This window comes from Natrix helvetica (assembly GCF_964273705.1).
Source record: "Natrix helvetica genome assembly, chromosome: 2".
In the NCBI taxonomy this organism is placed as follows: domain Eukaryota; kingdom Metazoa; phylum Chordata; class Lepidosauria; order Squamata; family Natricidae; genus Natrix; species Natrix helvetica.
This window is the reverse complement of record NC_138552.1, coordinates 232,055,837-232,074,970: the sequence shown is the minus strand read 5'-3', so window position 1 is coordinate 232,074,970 and position 19,134 is coordinate 232,055,837. Positions and strand designations below refer to the sequence as shown.

Genomic DNA, 19,134 nt, shown 5'->3' with positions numbered 1-19,134 from the left:
TCTTAAGTACTGGCAGAAAAACCAGAGTCGAGATAAAGGAAGAGCATTGATGCAGATTAGATGGTAACTGAATATTTGTTTATAAATACTTCCTAGATATCCTTAGGAACATAATTCTGAGGCTCTAACGGAAGATACCTAAAGAAATGGCAGCTGAAATATGCAAAATGCGCATTTCAAAATATGGCACTAAAAAGATATATATGCTTTTAACTCAAAATGTCAAAAGATTGTACATGAATTTAATAGCTAATTTTTAAAAATACCAGTAGGAACTGGTAGCAAATAATGGATGCATTTTAGAAGATGCTATCAGCAAGCTAAGTAGAAATCCTAGACTGTCCTTTGGGAAACCCGCCTATACTCTGAATCTATCCATGAATGTGTACAATTGGAAGATGCCCAATTTAGCTACATAATCTTTGAAAAAGATCATACATTAGAATCACAAACATATAAGAAATAGCGAAAGAGAATCTAAATTTGTCATGGAAACCTTTAGAGATACTGCTCATAATCTGCATATATAGCCACGTGTAAAAAACTTTAGCAATTTCTTTTTAGTAATTTGTGTTTTTAAGGCTATTTAGGGTCCTCTTATTCAAATGATGCTAATTAAATAATTCTTTTTAAGTGTCGAATCCTACAAGATTTGTATAGCAGTTATTTGCTTCATATTACTTTATTATTTTTATTTCTCATGCCTTCCATCTATTCTTTTAAGTTTCCATACCCTCTCATCTTTTGATCTTTTTTCTCCATATAACACAGGAAAAACACACACAGTGAAACTGCTCCTCCTCCTCTTTTATAGGGTTATTTTCTTTTGATTATACTTTTCTAGTTGTATATTCCAATCATAAAGTTCCATCCTATCATGTTTATACCATGACAACATCATACCTGTCCTCATGTACTAGGACTTCAAGTTCTCCTTGTTTATTCATCATAGTTTGAGCATTAGTGTGTAGACATCAGAGCCCTTTATGACTGACCTTGTGTTTGCTTGCTATCTCTCCTGTTTTATACCTGAGTCCCCCTTCCTTCTCACCACTTCCATTTTCAAATTCAATGTCTTGGAATTTACCCTTTGGGTTTGGTCCTAGAAATTGGCATCTTTCCCCACCAGATTTAGTTTAAAGGTTTTTTTGATAACCCAAGTGACATGTCTTTCAAATACATTCTTTCAAGTCCTTATAAGGTGGACCCCACCTCTTGACAGAAGCCCATCATGTAGACAGCATAGAGTCTACATTATAGACCATGGTCTAAAAATCCAAAGTTTTCTTGATGACACCATCCATTCTGCCAGAGGTTTTCCTCTGAATTCCTCCATTCCCTCACTGGATGTTGACCATCATTTGGAAGCATGGATGAAAATACCACATGTGCTCCTAAATCTTTTACCTTCCTACTTAAGTCTTTCATGGTCCCTTGATACCTTTACAGGCTCCTTGTTATTGTATCATTGCAATGACATACATATCTTCCAGGTCCAACTGCTTCTTAAGTACAAAATTTTCTCTAAGAATATTTGGATACTTAAGGAGAGTAAAAAAAAATCTACATTTATTCCCTTTAAACAGGACTACAATACTGTATATTGCAATATAAGCAAAATGTTACAACTGTTCTCTGTATATCTTGTAGAACAATTAACCTTAATTTATCACCTTGTCAAGTTTGTTTGGAAGGATAAAGCTTAATAAAATGATATCTTTTTAAACTAATTAATAAAACTTTAGTAGAAATGAAGTTAATGATCACATGTCCCTATTCTTACTGAAATGGAAGCACTCTATTCGGTATAGTACGAAGAAGTGTACTGTGCTGAAAAATATTAATATTTTAAGAAACATATTGCAATGAAATAAACATTTGCATTATAGAATTTTCCGTAAAACAAAATAAACAGGGAAAAAGCTCTTAAATTAATATTTAAAATAATTTACAGTTTGGACATTCTTCATTATGGGAAAGAAACTTTCACATTGAAACTATCAATTAGAAAAGCTCCATATGCTTTATAATTAGCTCTGATAAATGATACTAATCTGAACTACAGAAGAAAACTGTAGAAGGAAGGAAAAGAGAAAGAGTTGAAACTGTATGTAAATCTAGCCTTTGTTTTACTTACAGTCATTTTAGCAGAAAGCCATCAAGAATTTTAGATAATATTTAATAGATAATATTTTCACATATGTTGTTGTCTTGTGCTGCTTCATATCTATTGTCTGTACTATGCAAAAGTTTCAGAGTTAACACTTTTACAAAATAATTTCTCTCATTTTTGTTTCTTTACAATATAACTGACATAACTGTAACAATTTGGTCTAACAAAGCAAGAGGCTAGGAAGTAGGCAATCATTAACTTTGGTATATCTGCAGACAAATATACAGACAGCTATTTTAATCAAATATTTCTATGCATGTGGCAGGCAAAAGAAATACTGAGTTGTGAAAAGAAAAAGTCAGAAGGTTAAATTATTTTTACCAATATATGGTTGCCCAGGGTTGCTACTTTAATGAAGCTCATTACATCAGTTAATGTTTGGGGTCCTGTACTGCTTTGTGTACAAAAGAAACCAACACCAAAACTCTTACAGATTTGGGGGTTTGACCAGTTTGAGTAGCTAGCTGTGAAGGGTGATTCAGATGAACAGGGAAGACGATAAAAAGAGACAGTAGTATGTGTTAAGTTGGAACGACTAATGTATGAAGAGCAAGGAAGAAGAGAAAATGAAGAAGAAAAAAAGAAATGTGAGGTTGATTGATGGAAGGGAAAAAGAAAAGAACTTGCAGACCAATACCCTAAAAGAATGGAGAGTAAAAATCAATTGACTCCTATCTTACATTTAAGAGGAATCTGTCATAATCAAGTGGATATGACAGATGTGGTGGAGTTAGAGCAGTGGTGGAATTCAACTGGTGTAACAACTGGTTCACTGAGCGTGTGCAGTGCTTTAAAAACACTTCCACTACATCCCCAGTGCAAAACAGCTGAGTTGTGGCAATCTGCTTTGCCGTGCCTATCAGCTAGGCTTCAGAAAAGGGAATATAGGTCAGTATAGTGCAGGGGTAGGTGGTCAGGCCCAGCTGAAAGTTGGAGCGAACTGGTTCGCTCCCAGCTGATCATCAGAGTACAGATTCACCCAAACCAGTCCGAACCAGAATGACCATTGGCTTACCTGAAGAGTCCTGTTCCGTGTGCTGCGGGAAAATTCAAGCAAGCAAGCAAGGGTTAAATTCTGTCCTTCTGCCCAATGGACTGGATTTAAATTCTTGACCATGCCTCCTGGTCTCCCGGTATCTTCAGTTTTTCAATGAAGGCATGGTCCCGAAAGGTAAGTCAATGTCAAGTCAATGTCAATGTTCCATCCTTCCAAGCAACGTCCACAGACGAAAAGTAAGAACAACTCAGACGGAAAGGAGATAACTTCAAGGCGGGATTGGACTCTCCCGCAGCACACGGAAAAGGATCCTTCAGGTAAGCCAATAATCATTTTCCCGTGCGCTGCTTGGAGAGTCCAAGCAAGGGACATACCCAAGCAAAGAAATGTCCAAGGGCGGGAACAATGAAAAGTAATAACCCAACCCTAATGCGTCTCAGAAACAACGGCCTGCAGCACTCTTCTGCCAAAAGTCACACCTGTGGATGCAAATTTGTCCAGTTTGTAGTGTCTGACAAATAATGATGGGGACACCCAGGTCGCCACTTTGCAGATCTCCTCGACCGATGCCTGAGTGGCCCAGGCTGCCATCATGGCCATGCTGCGTGTGGAATGTGCCATCACTCGAGAAGGAACGGGCCTGCCCTGCTGTTCGTAGGCCAGGCAGATGCAAGCCTTGATCCATCTCCCAATGGTGGATGAGGTGACCTTTCGACCCAACGAGGTCGGTTGAAAACTGACAAACAAGGCCTCCAACCGGCGAAGGGGAGCTGTGCGTCTGACGTACCTCTTGACTGCCCTTCGAACATCAAGAGTGTGCCAATGACGCTCCCTTGGGGGATTTGGGTGTGGGCAAAAGTCTGGGAGGATAAGCTCCTGGGCACGGTGAAAATATGAGTTAATTTTTGGTACAAACGATGGATTGAGATGGAGGACAACTCTGTCTGGGTAGATGGTACACAAATCATCCTGGACCGATAGAGACGCAATTTCTGAAATCCTGCGGGCTGAAGTAATGGCAACAAGGAAGGCAGTTTTAAGAGACAGGTGTCGTAAGGACGCATGACGTAATGGCTCAAAGGGAGGGCCAGTGAGCACCCTGAGTACAGTGGCAAGATCCCAGGAAGGATAACAATGGACAACCTGGGGACTCAGGGAAACCGGTTCCGGCGGCTACGGCGACAGGCAAGCCTTTGCCTGCTCCCGCTCTCCCGGTGGGCTTCCCCCGCTTCTGGGGGGGCACAGGACGCCCCGGAGAGGCGTCCTGCCGAGGGAACGGCTTGCGGAGGGTCCTGGCGTCGGCGGCGGCTGGCGGGGGCTTCTCCGCTTCGTTCTAGGCACCGGGGAGCAGTATCGGAGGGCGCCCGTGTGCGCGCGTCTCGCCCCATGCCGATCGGAGAATACACTTCTGAATGAAGCAGCGGCGGTGTGGTGAGAGGCTTCCCTTCTCCATTCCCTCTCTTTTGAATTAATGGACTTTTCAGCTTTTTTTTAAACAAAGTTTCTTTCGGACTTTTGCTGGAGGTGCGGCTAGAGGGAGGGGGATTTCCCCCCCCCCCTTGGACAAGCGGCTTGAAAAGATTTTGCTCTCGCCCCCAGGGGAAGGAGGGAGGGGGAGAGCCAATTAATGATGCCTCACCCCTATAAAAGTGACTTTCCTTGGACTTAGATTCAGAACTTATGGGTGAACTGAGAATTTTCTGAACTTTTAAAAGTTTGCTATGCCTCTGAGCCCAAAACTGGCAGGGCAAGATGGCACACTTCCGTTGTCTTTGTGAACTGTGAAATTTGACTCCACCTTCAAAATTCAGGCTTCCGGTCTTTGTCTCCGAGCCACCCAGAGGAATCTCTTGTGGATTGTGATTCTTTGAACCCTTTGGAGAAAAAAAACTTTCAACTATTGCTAGAGTTACTAAAGAAATTCCCATCTGTCTGGATTCTCTGTCTCCTGGACTCGTCTGCCTGCTCTCCTTCTCCAGCTGCCCAGTCCCTACAGTGATTGATTCCCTTGCTTCCCAAACCATGTCTCCAAAAAGACCACCTCCTGGAAAACCTGGTTTTGCTACTTCTGCTCCAACATCTGCAACATCTAGCCCAGCTACACAGTCAAAGATAACAGAATTGATGCAACCCAAGACTACAGAGATAGACTTTCAACAAATGCTCCAACAAATTTTACAGGGCCAAGAGGAAATTAAGAAACAGTTAAGGGAAATGAAGGATGAAATCAAAGAAAATCAAGTGCAAATCTATAAGAACTCACAGAGACTGGACGTTGTGGAGGGTGGGGTGGCGGAGGCGAGAGGGGGGGTTGAGGCCTTGCAGAGGGGAAACAAAGAACTTGATACCCAACAAATGAAAACAGATTTTGAGAGAATGTCCTTCTATCTTAGATTTCAAAATGTAATAGAAACAGATGGGGAAAATATAAGGGACATAATGACCAATATTTTAGCTGAATACATACACAAAGATAAACAACAGATGGAATGGGAGATAGATCTGGCTTATAGAGTGAACTCAGTATATGCCAGAACACACAATGTGCCCAGGGAGGTTCATATTAGATTCCTTAGGAAAAGCACAAGAGATGAAATTCTGGGTGTGCAAAGGGGGCAAACACTCACATACCATGATAGGGAGATAACCATTCTAAAACAGATTCCCAAAAAAATTAGGGAGATAAGGAAAAATTATTCGCAATTGGCGAATAAATTATACCAGAAGGGGGTGTGGTTTAGATGGTTGATGCCTGAAGGTATGCTGATATTCTGGGAGGAGAAAAGAATCAGAATTAACACACCCATAGAGGCACAGGCCTTTATGGAAAAAAACAAAGCGAACCTAGAAAAAACAGAAGATACCACAATGGTCACACAGGACACGGGAGGGGCCGGAGCTCTGCCAGCAGGGGGAGAAGGGGCAATACCAAGAAAGCTCAGATCACAAAAATGAATAAGAAAGCCACAATGTTATAAACAAACCGAAAGTAATAATGAAATTATATCTAGATTATATATTATAACAATATAAGCTGACTGAAAAAATTTTTTCTTCTAGAATTAATATGCTGATCTTTTATGACTATGGATTAATGCTTGATATATGGATGTAACCTATGAGACTGGAGGGAGGGGGCCCCTGTCACACTTGCTACTGCCAAAATCTGTAACCATTCCATTTACCCTTTTCCCTATAAATGTTTTAAAAAAACCAATAAAACTTTTTTTCAAAAAAAAAAAAAAACCTGGGGACTCAGGTTGAAGGCGCCACGTAGGAAGCTGTGTACTTCCGGGTGCCTGCTGAGTGGCTGATGGTTGCCATAGGAGAGCACCGTGGACAAGGCTGCTACTTGGCGTCGTAAGGTGTTAGCGGCTAGACCCCTATCAAGGCCGTCGTGTAGAAAATCTAGGATTTGAGGGGGGAAGCGGCTATTGATTGAAGATGGCGTGTCGTGCACCAGCTAGCAAAGGTGGTCCAGATGGCATCATAGATCCGCGAGGTGGAGGCTCGTCAGAAGGCTTGGATGGTGTTGATCACCTTGGTAGAATAGTTGGCTTTTCTCAGGAGGTCACTCTCAAGTGCCATATGGTTAGCTTGAGCCACTGGGGCTCTGGATGTGTAACCGCTCCCTGGCTGAGAGAGACAGACTCCTGAGGAATTCTCCAGGGATGTGCGATGGACAGGCATGTCAGATCGGCAAACCAAGTCCGTCGGGACCAGTATGGAGCCACCACAAGAATCTCTGCCTGCTCCTCCAGAATCTTCCTGATCAGTCTGGGAATGAGTGCCACTGGAGGGAAGGCGTAGAGCAGCCCCGGAGGCCAGGGGGATTGGAGGGCTTGACCCCTTCTGCCTGGGAACATTGGAATCTGGTGAAAAATTGGGGGAGTTGAGCATTCTCTGGAGTGACAAACAGGTCGACCAGGGGATGACCGAACCTCTGAGATAATTAGTGAAAGAGGTGCAGATGGAGGCACCACTCCGAGTTGTCTAGTCTGGTGCGGCTCAGCCAGTCCGCCTGGATGTTGTTCATTCCGGAGATGTGCTCCGCCCGAATGGATTGTAGGTGACATTCCACCCACTGGTCAATTGCCTCCACCTCCGTCATAAGGGACCGAGACCTGGTACCCCCTTGGCGATTTATGTGCACCTTTGTTGCCACATTGTCGGTGAGGACAAGGACATGGTGATGTTGGATGCAGTGCTGGAACTTGGGAAGCGCTAGCCTGACTGCCCTCAGCTCCAACCAATTGATGTTGTGAGAGAGATCGCGAGCTGACCACTGTCCTTGAGCCACTAGGGTGTGCAAGTGAGCTCCCCAGCCGAAGAGGCTGGCATCGGTTGTGATGGTCAGTCTGGGCGGTTCCTTGAAGTAAGTCCCTTTCAGGAGGGCTGGCGAAAGCCACCATCGGAGAGAACGAATGACTTTGGTGGGTAGACGTATCTTGACCAGTGAATTGCTGGTCTTTGCTCTCTGCCTTGGCAGGAGAAACCATTGCAGATCTCTCGTATGGAGTCTCGCCCAAGGAACAATCGAGAGATACGAGATCATCTTCCCCAGCAATTGTAACAATGCGAGTGCTGGGGAGAGGCGAACCTTTTGGACCAATTCTCGGAGACTTTTGATGCGGTCCGATGACAGGAAGACTTGGAAAGATGAAGTGTCTATCACGGTCCCCAGGTGTCGAATCCTGGTGACTGGAGTCAGGTGGCTCTTTTCGAGGTTGATGGTAAAACCGTGACTTCGCAACGTCCGCATGGTGATGTGTAGATCTCGTGTTGCTTGCAACGACGAATGAATTAAGATGTCATCTAGGTAACACTGTAGGCAGGTCACAACCTTAGGTGGGCAGCGACCGCAAACAGGGTCTTCGTAAACGTCCTTGGAGCTGATGACAGGCCGAATGGAAGAGCCCTGTACTGAAAGTGGGTCCTGGCGTAGAAGAATCTTAGGTAGAGCCTGTGCTCGGGCCTGATGGGGAAGTGGAGGTACGCCTCCTTCATGTCTATTGATGTTAGGAAGTCCCCTTGACGAATGCAGCCCAAGATGGATTGGAGGGACTGCATTTTGAACTTTTTGTAGGCCACATAATGGTTCAGCTCCTTTAAATCTAGTATCGCTCTCCACCCCACCCTACCCGAGATTTTGGGCACTAGAAAAAGAATGGAATAGAACCCCCTGCATTCCTGCTCTGGGGTAACTGTTTCTATGGCTCTGATCTTTTTGAGGTGATGGATCTCTGCCTTCATGAGACCCCTCTTGGTGGGGCATCTGGGAGTCGGGCAACGAATGAAGTGGCGCAGAGGGGGGGAGAGGAATTCCAGAGTGAGGCCTATCCAAATCGTTTGGAGCACCGATGCATCCGTGGTAATCTCCTCCCACTGGGTGGCAAAGAGTTGGAGCCACGCCCCAATGGGAGGATTGGGATGGTGGTCACTTGTTCCGATGGAAGGGCTTGTTTCCAAACCCTCCCCAAAAGGGAGGCCGGGAGTAGGGCTGCTGACGGACCCTGTCCAGAAATGGCTGTCGATCCTGATTGCGATCCGTCCCTTGAGCGTAGGAACGCTGAAAGGAGGAGTTGTTGTTCGGAGGATCAGCTGGGCGAGAAGCCTGCCTGCGGGAGGAAGACGACCTGCGGTCCGGTTTCCTTGAAACCATGGGTATCACCTTCCGCTTATCCTTGTTCTCAACTAAAACAGAGTCAAGGGCCTCCCCAAATAACTTGCCCCCTTTAAAGGAAATTCAAAAACTCTTAATAATTACAGAGAGAATTGAAAAGAGTCTTGAATTTATAGATCAAAATACAAAATATCAAAATACAAAAAGTATGGAGGGAAGAATTGAGAATACTTATAAAACAATGATGAAATTTGAGGACAGAGTTCAAAAAATTACAGAAAGTGATAAGAAAAGTGTTGACATTGACAGCAAATAGAGTGTGGAGGGAAATGATAAGTGTGGAATACTGAAAGGAGAGATCGATGAACTGGAACTCTATCTCAGATGTCAAAACATAGATGAAGATAGGGGAGAAAATTTGGCAGAGACAATGAGAGTAATTTCGGCAGAAGCACCAGCGATAACAAAAGTCAAGCAGATGAAAGGAACAGATGGAGGGTTTCGAATTCTTTTAAGATATCCAATGAACAACAAGTTGTCAAGAGAAGCCCACATAAGACTTATCAAGAAAACACTTAGAATACAGATTCTACAAATGGCAAGAGATATTGGACTGCACTATTTCTGGAAGGATACAGGATGATGAAATGAAATGTCACAATAAAATTTAGTTAAATGTAGTTAAACTTTGAGTATTATGTATAAGATAAAGTAATAATAGCTATAGTCAAATAAATGATCAATAATGATAATAAACCATTTATATATACTAGATTGATAATATGAAATTTTATAAACTGTAAGTGAGGATGATGGAGATGATATTGAAAAGCCTTTTTATAAAAAATTCTATATAGAAGAGAATATAAATATGTAATATTGTTGGATGATTTCAGGATGATGTAATGAAATGCCATAATATAAATGTACTTCAAATTTAATATGTCTCATATAAAAAGGATGTAATAATAGCTATACTTAATGGAAGTTTAACAATTATAATAATTTGTATAAATGTATATTAGATTGATGATACTAATAATGGAAAAACATGGAATTGAAAATTATTAGAGAATGTTATTAATGCTAAAATAATAGAATGATTTAGAATAGGATACAAAAAGAATCTTTATTATTGGATATATTGAAAATGATATAATGAATCATCATAATATAAATGGATACATATTTAGAATACCTTGTTTAAAATGGTGAAACAATAGTGATAATTAAACAAATGAAGTACAATAATAATGTATACAAAGATATTTGATTGACAATGTGATTTTTGATAAAGCTCAAGTGATGACGGAGAAAGATTTTATAACCAATCGACACACTGTATCTAGTTAAAGAGGTTTTTTATGTTATATGTTTTGCATGATTATGTTTGTTTGAAAATAAAAATTTTATTAAAAAAAGAAAAAAGAAACCACAGCAGGTGCCAACTGCATTGGCTTACTGCTAAAGGGTGAAAGCTGTTCAACAAGATAACGCCTATATTGCAGACACCATATTGATTATTAACATATTCCTGGGTAGAATTCCAAGCACTAGTTATTGCTTATTCAGCTCTTCCTGGTTCACATTCTAGGTATCTGAGGTATCATTTGCTCCACATAGATTTGCCTATTCTGTATATTCATGCCAGAACGTTTGACACAGATTTCTAGAGTCTTGAGAAATAAGAAGACTCTGAGGCCTGGACTTGTATTTTATATTAAATATAAATGGGGAAGGTCTAGTGGAAGTGGATCAACCTACCAGAATGAAAGAGCAAAAATGACCTTCCAAAAGCTTGTTTTGCAAGAAGTATTTATCCCCATTGTATACATGGCACACGGTACCATCTGTATTTTTGTAAAAAAAATCTGCAGAAATGTTACAATGAAAACTTCTGTTTCTAAAGCATAATTTTAACAGTTAAATTATATTCACAGATTGAACTGGGAAGTATTCCAAAATGGATATATACAAGCAACCAAATGCTTTTTTACAAGTATATCTAAATAAGAAAGAAACATTGATTCCCTTTTCTTCAGCTAGAAATTCACAATCATTCTCAAACTCTTCCCTATCCCTAACTTTAAAGGACTAAAATCCTTAAATTCCCGAACAGCCTAGTGTAATCTCCTCTCAAACTGTATACTTACATTCCTCTTTGCTCAAAGAAGTTACATTCAGTTCTGTCGAAAGTTGCTGGTTGGAGTTAACAGTCTGTGTCAATAGAGAGGTATTACTGTTGTCACTATTTGTTTCTCCAGAGAACAAATCCGATTGGCTGTTACTTGTGCTGGGAGTGGACTCATCATCTGGTTGCTTCTTCTGAAAATCTAAAATGACACAAAGTTAAAGAAGTGTTACAAGGCCAAAAAAAACCCAACGTTATTCAATATACAAAAATGTTATATTTTACACAGAAATTGCAGATACTTGTAAATGTATTAGAGAGTTATAACCTAGTTATAACTCTTTCTTTCTCTGCAAGACGATATTGTGAGGTGATTCAATGGGCACTATTCCATTAAAAATGTCAGTTTATATATTTAACAAGCATTTAAAAAATAGAAATAACAGTGTAGTAAATCATTAAATGGGACTAGTGCTGTTTTTTTAAAAAATTCTAAGGTAGCAATGAAGTTTGTTTTACTTTAGTTAATTGTTTTGAAAGAAGATGAATTGTTCTATTAGTGATTCTAGAATCCAAAGGTGTATGGATGGATGCGTGTCTGTGTGTACGTACGTACACACACAAATGTGTATCAAAATTTGATAGACTCCTGGGAGCTCTGATTAACAACAGGCATCATAACCTGGAGCTGAATAAGAATCAAAGGAGAAGTGTTAGGATAGCCATTCCCTAGGATCTCTCAGGGCAGGGGTGTCAAACTCAAGGCCTGGAGTATAGATCCAGCCCGTAGGGTGCTTAGATCTGGTCTTTGGGGCCGCCCTGGAAACAGCGAAGGACTAGCTCCCAGTGTCTCTGCCAGCAAAAACAGAGCATGGGAGGGCAATGTGCGGCTCTCCTAAGCTCCATTTTCGCTGGCAGAGTGTTCCAGGTGGCCTTTGCAGCCAAAAATGGAGCTCGGAAGCCAGTTTTCGCTGACAGAGTGCTCAGGCCACCACAGGTGCCCCCGACATAAGTGACGTTGAGTTGGCCATGCCCACCCTGGCCACGCCCACCCCTGCCCTCCAAGTTTAAACACAACCCTGATCTGGCTCTCAATAAAATCAAGTTTGACACCCCTGTCCCAAGGTACATCTATTGGGATGAGAGTAGTAAAATTTAGTCTGTCAAGATTCTATCTATTGGGTGTAAGCAAATAAAGAACTGAATTTTGGTAGGACTATTCTACTGTATGTCACTCTTGGGTTGCGCCTGACACATGGTCTTCAAAAAGTAGAATGCAACAATATATTAAAATAATGTATTTTTATATCAACAGAAATAACAAAGACAAAACAAGGAAAGAATTAAGGCAATGTTCATTACTAGCTTGTCCACTAAAATCACTATAAACTGACATCCAGTGTCAGTTTATATTTAGTTTATTTTAGTTTAAAAAGAAATTAACTCAATTGAAATTGTTTCAGGATTATCTTTCCTGCAATAAAATCTGAAGACCATATCAAAGGAGAAATAACAAAATTATAAAAAAAAAATTGCTAATACCATCGGATGTGCTATTTTAAAGTCAAAAAATCATAAATGTTAAAGCTTTGTAAGCCTCTTATGTGCTTTTTCTTTCACATACAAACTTTTATATTACTTTATTAGAGAACTACGTTGAAAAAAAATGGGTAAAAATGGGGGGGGGGAGAAAATTGTGTGGCAATTTGGCTTGTAAATTTGAGAAATGCATCTTAAATCAGCTTATATTAAATGCATATTTTTCAGTGTATAAGACGCACTGGAGTATAAGACACACCAAGGTTTTGAAGAGGCAAATTTAAAAAAAAGTAGGCAGGTAGGTAGATAGAGGGATAGAGAGGGAGAGAAAGAGAGAGAAATACAGTAGGTAGGTAGGAATAGAGAGAGAGAGAGAGTACTTAGGTAGGTAGGTAGATAAAGGGATATATAGAGAGAATTATATATGTATATAGATAGATAGATAGATAGATAGATAGATAGATAGATAGATAGATAGATAGATAGATAGATAGACAGACAGACAGACAGACAGACAGACAGACACAGAGGGTGTAGGTAGGTAGGTAGGTAGAGGCATAGAGAGAGAAATAGAAATAGGAAGAGATAGAGAGAAATACAGTAGATAGGTAGGGAGAGAGAGAGGGAGTAGGTAGGTTGGTAGATAGAGAGATAGAGAGAGAGAAATACAGTAGGCAGGTAGGGAGAGAGAGTATATAGGTAGGTAGAGGGATAGAGAGACAGAAATAGAGATAGAAATACACTAGATAGGTAGATGTTTTTGCTAGCACAGCACTTGATCAAGTAATTCTCATTAATCAGTTAAAGAGTTTTCCAAAAGCAAAAAAACAAACAAACAAAAAAACAGTTTTTGCACTCTGCAAACCTCCCCAAAATGGCCCGTTTTTCATGAAAAGGGGCAGTTTTTTTTAATAAAAGCCATGAATAGCCTTGTGGGGGGGGGGGCTTGCAGAGTGTTCCGGGGGGGCAAAAAAAAGAGCAAAAAATGGCCCGTTTTTCACGAAAACAGGCCCATTTTTGTCAAAGAAATTGCATGCATAGCCTTATAGAGGCTTATAGAGTGCTGCTGGGGGCTGGGGAGGCAAAAACTGCCCTTTTCTGCTCATTTCTGCCCTCCCCAGCTCCCAGGAGCTCTTTGAAAGCCTCCATAGGGGTATGTATCGCCATTTTGGTGAAGGGGCGGGGCTTCAGGAGGCAAAAAAAAATGTTGTATTCGGTGTATAAGACGCACCCAGATTTTCAGCCTCTTTTTTGAGGAAAAAAGGTGCATCTTATAGTCCAAAAAATATGGTGTGTCCATATTTATCTGTTGTTTCTAGCACCAGCAACTGAGCTGTACTGAGTTTTCAAGCGGAATCCTCCTTCCTCGAAATCCACATGCTTCACATACGCAAAAATGTGTATAAATGACAACAGTGACTTGCCTATTTTCATTTTCTTTTACTTCTCCTTAGCAATTTTAATCAGTACAGAACCACTCAATTGCATTTATTTAGTATTTAAACAAATCCCCAAATTAGAAGGTAACTGTAGGGAAAACCACAAGATTTCCAGGTTAAAAGAATCTTCAGTGCAATGCTGGTATCACACAGAAAAATCTCAGAAGTAGGCTTATGAACTGATTGATACAGAATTTAATTATACTTCATTCAGAGAGCATGTGGAATTGAGTATTATTTTAATAAAAAAATCCCCAATCAGTATCTCTTGTAATGCTAGCAACTTTATAGCCCTCTCTTATATGCCCTTAAAGATGTCTACAGAGAACTCTAGAATTTAGGAACATGGGTCTTTTATTTTTAATTAATTTCTCTAGACCACCACCTGAGTTTCAATTAGAGCTGAAGTGCAGCTAATTTTCATAATCTAAGTTCAAAACACTTTCAAATGTTTGCTTCAAAAAAGTGAGAGGAGAATTTTAGTGAGAACAATGTAAAATATACTTTGAAACAGGTTTTCTAGAATATAACAAATGAAAGAAGACAGGTTAACAATTACAGACTTCAAATACATGAAAAGTATCAGAGCAGCAGCATATTTTCAAAAGCTACTTAGTGGTGATATTTTTAAAATAATAACAATATTGATGAATTTTAGTTTGTCTAAAACCTAAAAGTAATTTAAATTCCATATCAACTGATTAAGAGATTTAGTTTCCTAGCACATATTTGCTTACTCCTATATATCTGGAGGTGTGATTTTTTTTTTTGGAAAGAATTAATGTTGTGACAGGAAGAGGGAACATCTAACAACTTAACAAAAGAAAATGAATTCATTATGTGTAATATAAAGAACAGGCCTTGCACGCATTCACAGAAAAATAAAATACCAAATTAATGAGCTAACACTTCTAAGAATTTTCTATAAACCTCAAACAGTTATTACCTTCCAACAGGGAGGGATTTAGCATGTCTGTTTAATTCCCCTTTTCTTTTTAACTTTTATACAAACTTTTGAAAAAGTTTATCTGTGTTATTATATGCAGGTGACACTGTACTTCTTTCAGAGCTACTGGACAGAACCCTTACTCAGTTTCCTTCCTATATCGATCCTATTAACCAAAAGCCCCAAGATAAATAAGTGAAATATCATGCAGGCCAATTTACATTTTTAAATATTTAGTGTTAGCAATTTCATACCTCAGGAAATTTTTTACAGTTCTACCAACAGAATCACTTGTTGAGATGGGTGGGTTTAGAAATCATATAAATACATAAACAATTGAAAGGAAGCAATTTTAGGTCTTTTCTTGTCAACCTATATTAAACCAGGACATTGGCGTAGTCTTCTGTACAGAACTCAGTTAGGGTCATATTCCAGTTATTCTCCCCTTGAAATAATACTATCCTTGTTCCTGAAGGAAGTGCTTTCAAGCCCAGATGCAACCACAGTACTGCCGTCACGCTGCAGGCTGGTTTACTCAGTGTGGAGACTCATTTACCGTATTTATTCGAGTATAACGCGCACACATGTATAATGCGCACCCCTAATTTTCGATTAAAAATCGGTATAAAATTTTGTTTCACACCAAGCATTGTAATTGACAAAAAAACGTTGTTGAACACGTGCGGCCATGATAAAAATCATTTATTGACAACGTAAACTGGTATAAACACAATACCGAAATAAAATTACCGGTAACAATATTTATTTAAAATGCTTCAAAGTCAGATTCATCATCAGATACACTAAAGAGTAGTTCCCATTCTTCTCGAGTTAATTTTTCATCAGTGTCCCAGTTGGCAGGAACATCTGTTTCTCCAGTTTCTTCGCTTTCTTCTGAGTCTGACAGCAGGTCGTCTTCTGTGCTGTCCATTTTATTGCTGATGCCGTAACGTGTGAGCGAGGCGAGGAAATGAAGCGGCGACCATACAGCGGATAATAAGAATTCTCACCCCCAGTTCGGGCCGCCCATTGTACGCGACGAGGGGACGTTTTTTTTCTTCGCCCTCGCGTACAGTGAGCGGCTGCAGCCCGGAAAAGGCGCAGTGCGAATTTACAATTCGCCTGCGCCCTCAATGGACCGGCCGCCACTGCCACCCCACCCCAGCCCTCGTTTATAACACGCACCCAAACTTTGATTTCTTTTTTTGGTAGAAAATTTTGCGCGTTATACTCGAATAAATATGGTAGCTAGCAATCTTTAATCTACTGAAGTTTAATTTCTGGCCAACAGGTTTGTCTCCGCAAATAATCTTTGATAATTTCATTCAGCCTAAAAGACAACCTATTGGAAACAACACTGACCTATGGCCTCTCTCAAAGGTCCATGATCTATGATCAAACTAGGGTATCTTTTAAAAAACAATTTCAAAAAATTGTATTGCAAAATAAATGAAAGCTGGTTCTTGATAATGTTGAGTTTGTATCTAATTAAATGGCATACTACCTAGGAAACGCCTGGTAACTGCAAAGCCTTTTCAGAAGATCAATTTAATGTTAGTTGAGCATCTTTATCAACCTCTGTTTTGCTTGCTACGCTTGCTTGCTATCGGCTGCCATAGGAACGGGGGGGGGGGGTGCATAGTATTAGGGAAGGGAATTATATTGTACTGGAGGAATCTTGTTCTCACCATCTTCTGCACATGCTGGTGACTGATGTTTGGACTTGGTCAAGGCCAACCATTCCGCATACCAACTTGATGAGGCTGTTTGAAGATGCACCCCACATGACACCTTAGGGAGTTGCAGATTGGACAATGGGTTGGGGAATTGGGGGGAGGGTGCTGAGTAAACGTTTGATATGTATATGTTCCCACCTTTCTGGCTCAGATCTTGCTTTCCTTTAGCTGTTTTCACTTCATATCTAGTAAAAGTACTTTATCTCTATTAAAATGGAATTGAGGTTTTCCTTTCTTGGATACTGAAGGAGGCATGCTTGACAATCTTGTTGTACAGAAGATTTTATAGAAAGTTACACAATAGCTTTAATAAACATTGTAGACTGTTTAGATGCATTCTTTCTCCTGGTAAACAATAGCCTGCTATTGAAATCTATCAAAATTTTGCACGGCTACATGCATAGTGTAGCAATAAATAATCCAATGGATGCTAGCAAAACTAGTAGTCCTTTTCTGATTGCTGTGTAATCTCCAATTGTTCTATGTTATTATAGTTGGAATTACTGTAAAGACATTAGTTCTTGCAGGTTCTTGCAAGTACTGGTCTTTGGTTATAATAAATACTTTACTCATATGACACCCCTGTAATGCTGATGAAACATTATGTTCAGGCATATCTGTCAAGCATGCCTTATGCTTTATTTGTAGCATCTGTTCCTAGCTTCTGAATTCTTATGGCACAGTAGAAGAGAAGTTATCAGAAAAGACAACCTGATCACGGCTACAGAATTAGAAAGGTAAATTGACTATTTATATTCAATTTATTAAACTTAAATTTATGCCAAATTTATGAACTTAAAACATATTAAGTCAATGTACTTAAATTTAAAACACTTTCAAGAGGATGAAATTCTAGATTTATGTGTTAGAATTTAAATATTTTAAGTGTTTATCTAATTTACTACTTTAGCAGCAGCTGCTCCTATCTCTTTATGGACTTATAAACATTAAATATGTCATTTTTGCTATACCACAATCTTATAAGAAAAGATTATTTGCAAACATCATTAATAAGATTTTGATGACAAAAATTAACTTTCATCCTCGGAACATTAATATAACTCATAACTTAATAATAAACTGAACCCTTAAATAAATTGGGACACGTTTAACAACCCACAATCCTTGCTTAACAACAATAAACAGGAATGCCAGGTTTATCATTACCAAATGTTATGATAACACATGATGTTGTACTTTATGACCACATAGCTTAATGGCAGAAATTCCAGGCCCAATTATCATCTTTAACCAGACTACCTGTAGCTCCTACCCTCTATTCATTATTTGGACAACCATTTGTCTGAAAAGGTATAGGGTTTCCTGCCTCAGCAGGGGGTTGAACTAGAAGTCTCAACTCTATTATTCTATTCTATTCTATCCTATGCTATTCTATCTTATTCTATTTGGCACTGAGAAACACTAGCAATATGAGTAGCAAGTTACATACATTTAAGTGTATTTTCAATAAATATTATAGGCTAACACAAAGAGAAGGAAAAATATATTGGTCATTAGACAACATTGATATACGCGAACTACATCTTACAGGTTGTACAATTGAGACCAGGAACTTAGTTGTTAAGCAAAGTGTTTGCTAAGTGAAAGTCATGTGACTGCAACTGTACTTGCTCAATCTGGTGCTGAGATAATTATTAAGATCAATCCAAGGTCGGAAAAATGAGGATCCAGATTGTTGGGAGCAATATGTTGACTCTGGTAAACTGTTTAGGAAGGCTGTAAAGTACCGTGAAGTGGTATATAAATGCTATTGCTGTAATATTTGTGTTTACGTTCAGTAGAGAATGAATGGGGAAAACATATTAAAAGGAATGCACTAGCACTGCTTGCCTAGCATGCTCATACTTAAGAGGAAGCAAAAGCCTTTGGTGTGAAACTGATCAGGGTCTTATCAATTTCAGGCTGCCTAATCAACCAATTAATGTTGAAACCCAGCTGAACTTGTTGACTTGCAGTTGATACTTTTCAGGGACTGGGGGGGGAGGCAGCTCAGGAGAGAAAGGTTGCTTAGGTGACTTTTCCATTCTCCAAAGAGGCAGAGGAAAATCTGGTCAGACACACAGGACAATGCGTATTAACTGAACATCATGGAAAACACATCACAGAGAGGTATTGCTAAGGTTGTAAATGCATGCACTAATTGCAAAGTTACTTTTTAATCACTATCATAACTTAATTAGTTGCTGTCCAAGGCATTCACTAAATGAGGACTACCTGTAAAATGTCCCAAAGGTGCATTTTCAAGAGGCAATTTGACTTTGTTTTTTCTTTGAAGACATTTCATTTCTCATCCAAGCTTCTTCAGCTCTGACTGGATGGTGAGGAATGAAAGGATTTATACTCCTTGCAGACAGCTGATCATTTGCATTCTTTTAAGAGTCATTGAGGCCTAGGTTTATCTGTGTCATTAGGGTCACCTGAGTAGTACAAATAGACGTGAAACCTTCTTGACCAGCTGTCTGCAAGGAATATAAATCCTTCTATTTCCCACCATTCAGTCAGAGCTGAAGAAGCTTCTTCTTGGATGAG

General features: G+C 39.7%; 1 protein-coding gene across 2 annotated transcripts in view; it reads right to left on the bottom strand.

Annotated features, from left to right (window-relative positions):
• ZFAND3 (zinc finger AN1-type containing 3) overlaps positions 1-19,134 on the bottom strand; it is a 127,045-nt gene that overhangs the window by 44,798 nt on the left and 63,113 nt on the right. For both annotated transcript variants that reach the window (XM_081940847.1, XM_081940848.1), the window contains exon 4: positions 10,947-11,126. In XM_081940847.1, coding sequence (XP_081796973.1) covers positions 10,947-11,126 — 180 coding nt within the window. The remainder of the gene's footprint in view (positions 1-10,946; positions 11,127-19,134) is intronic.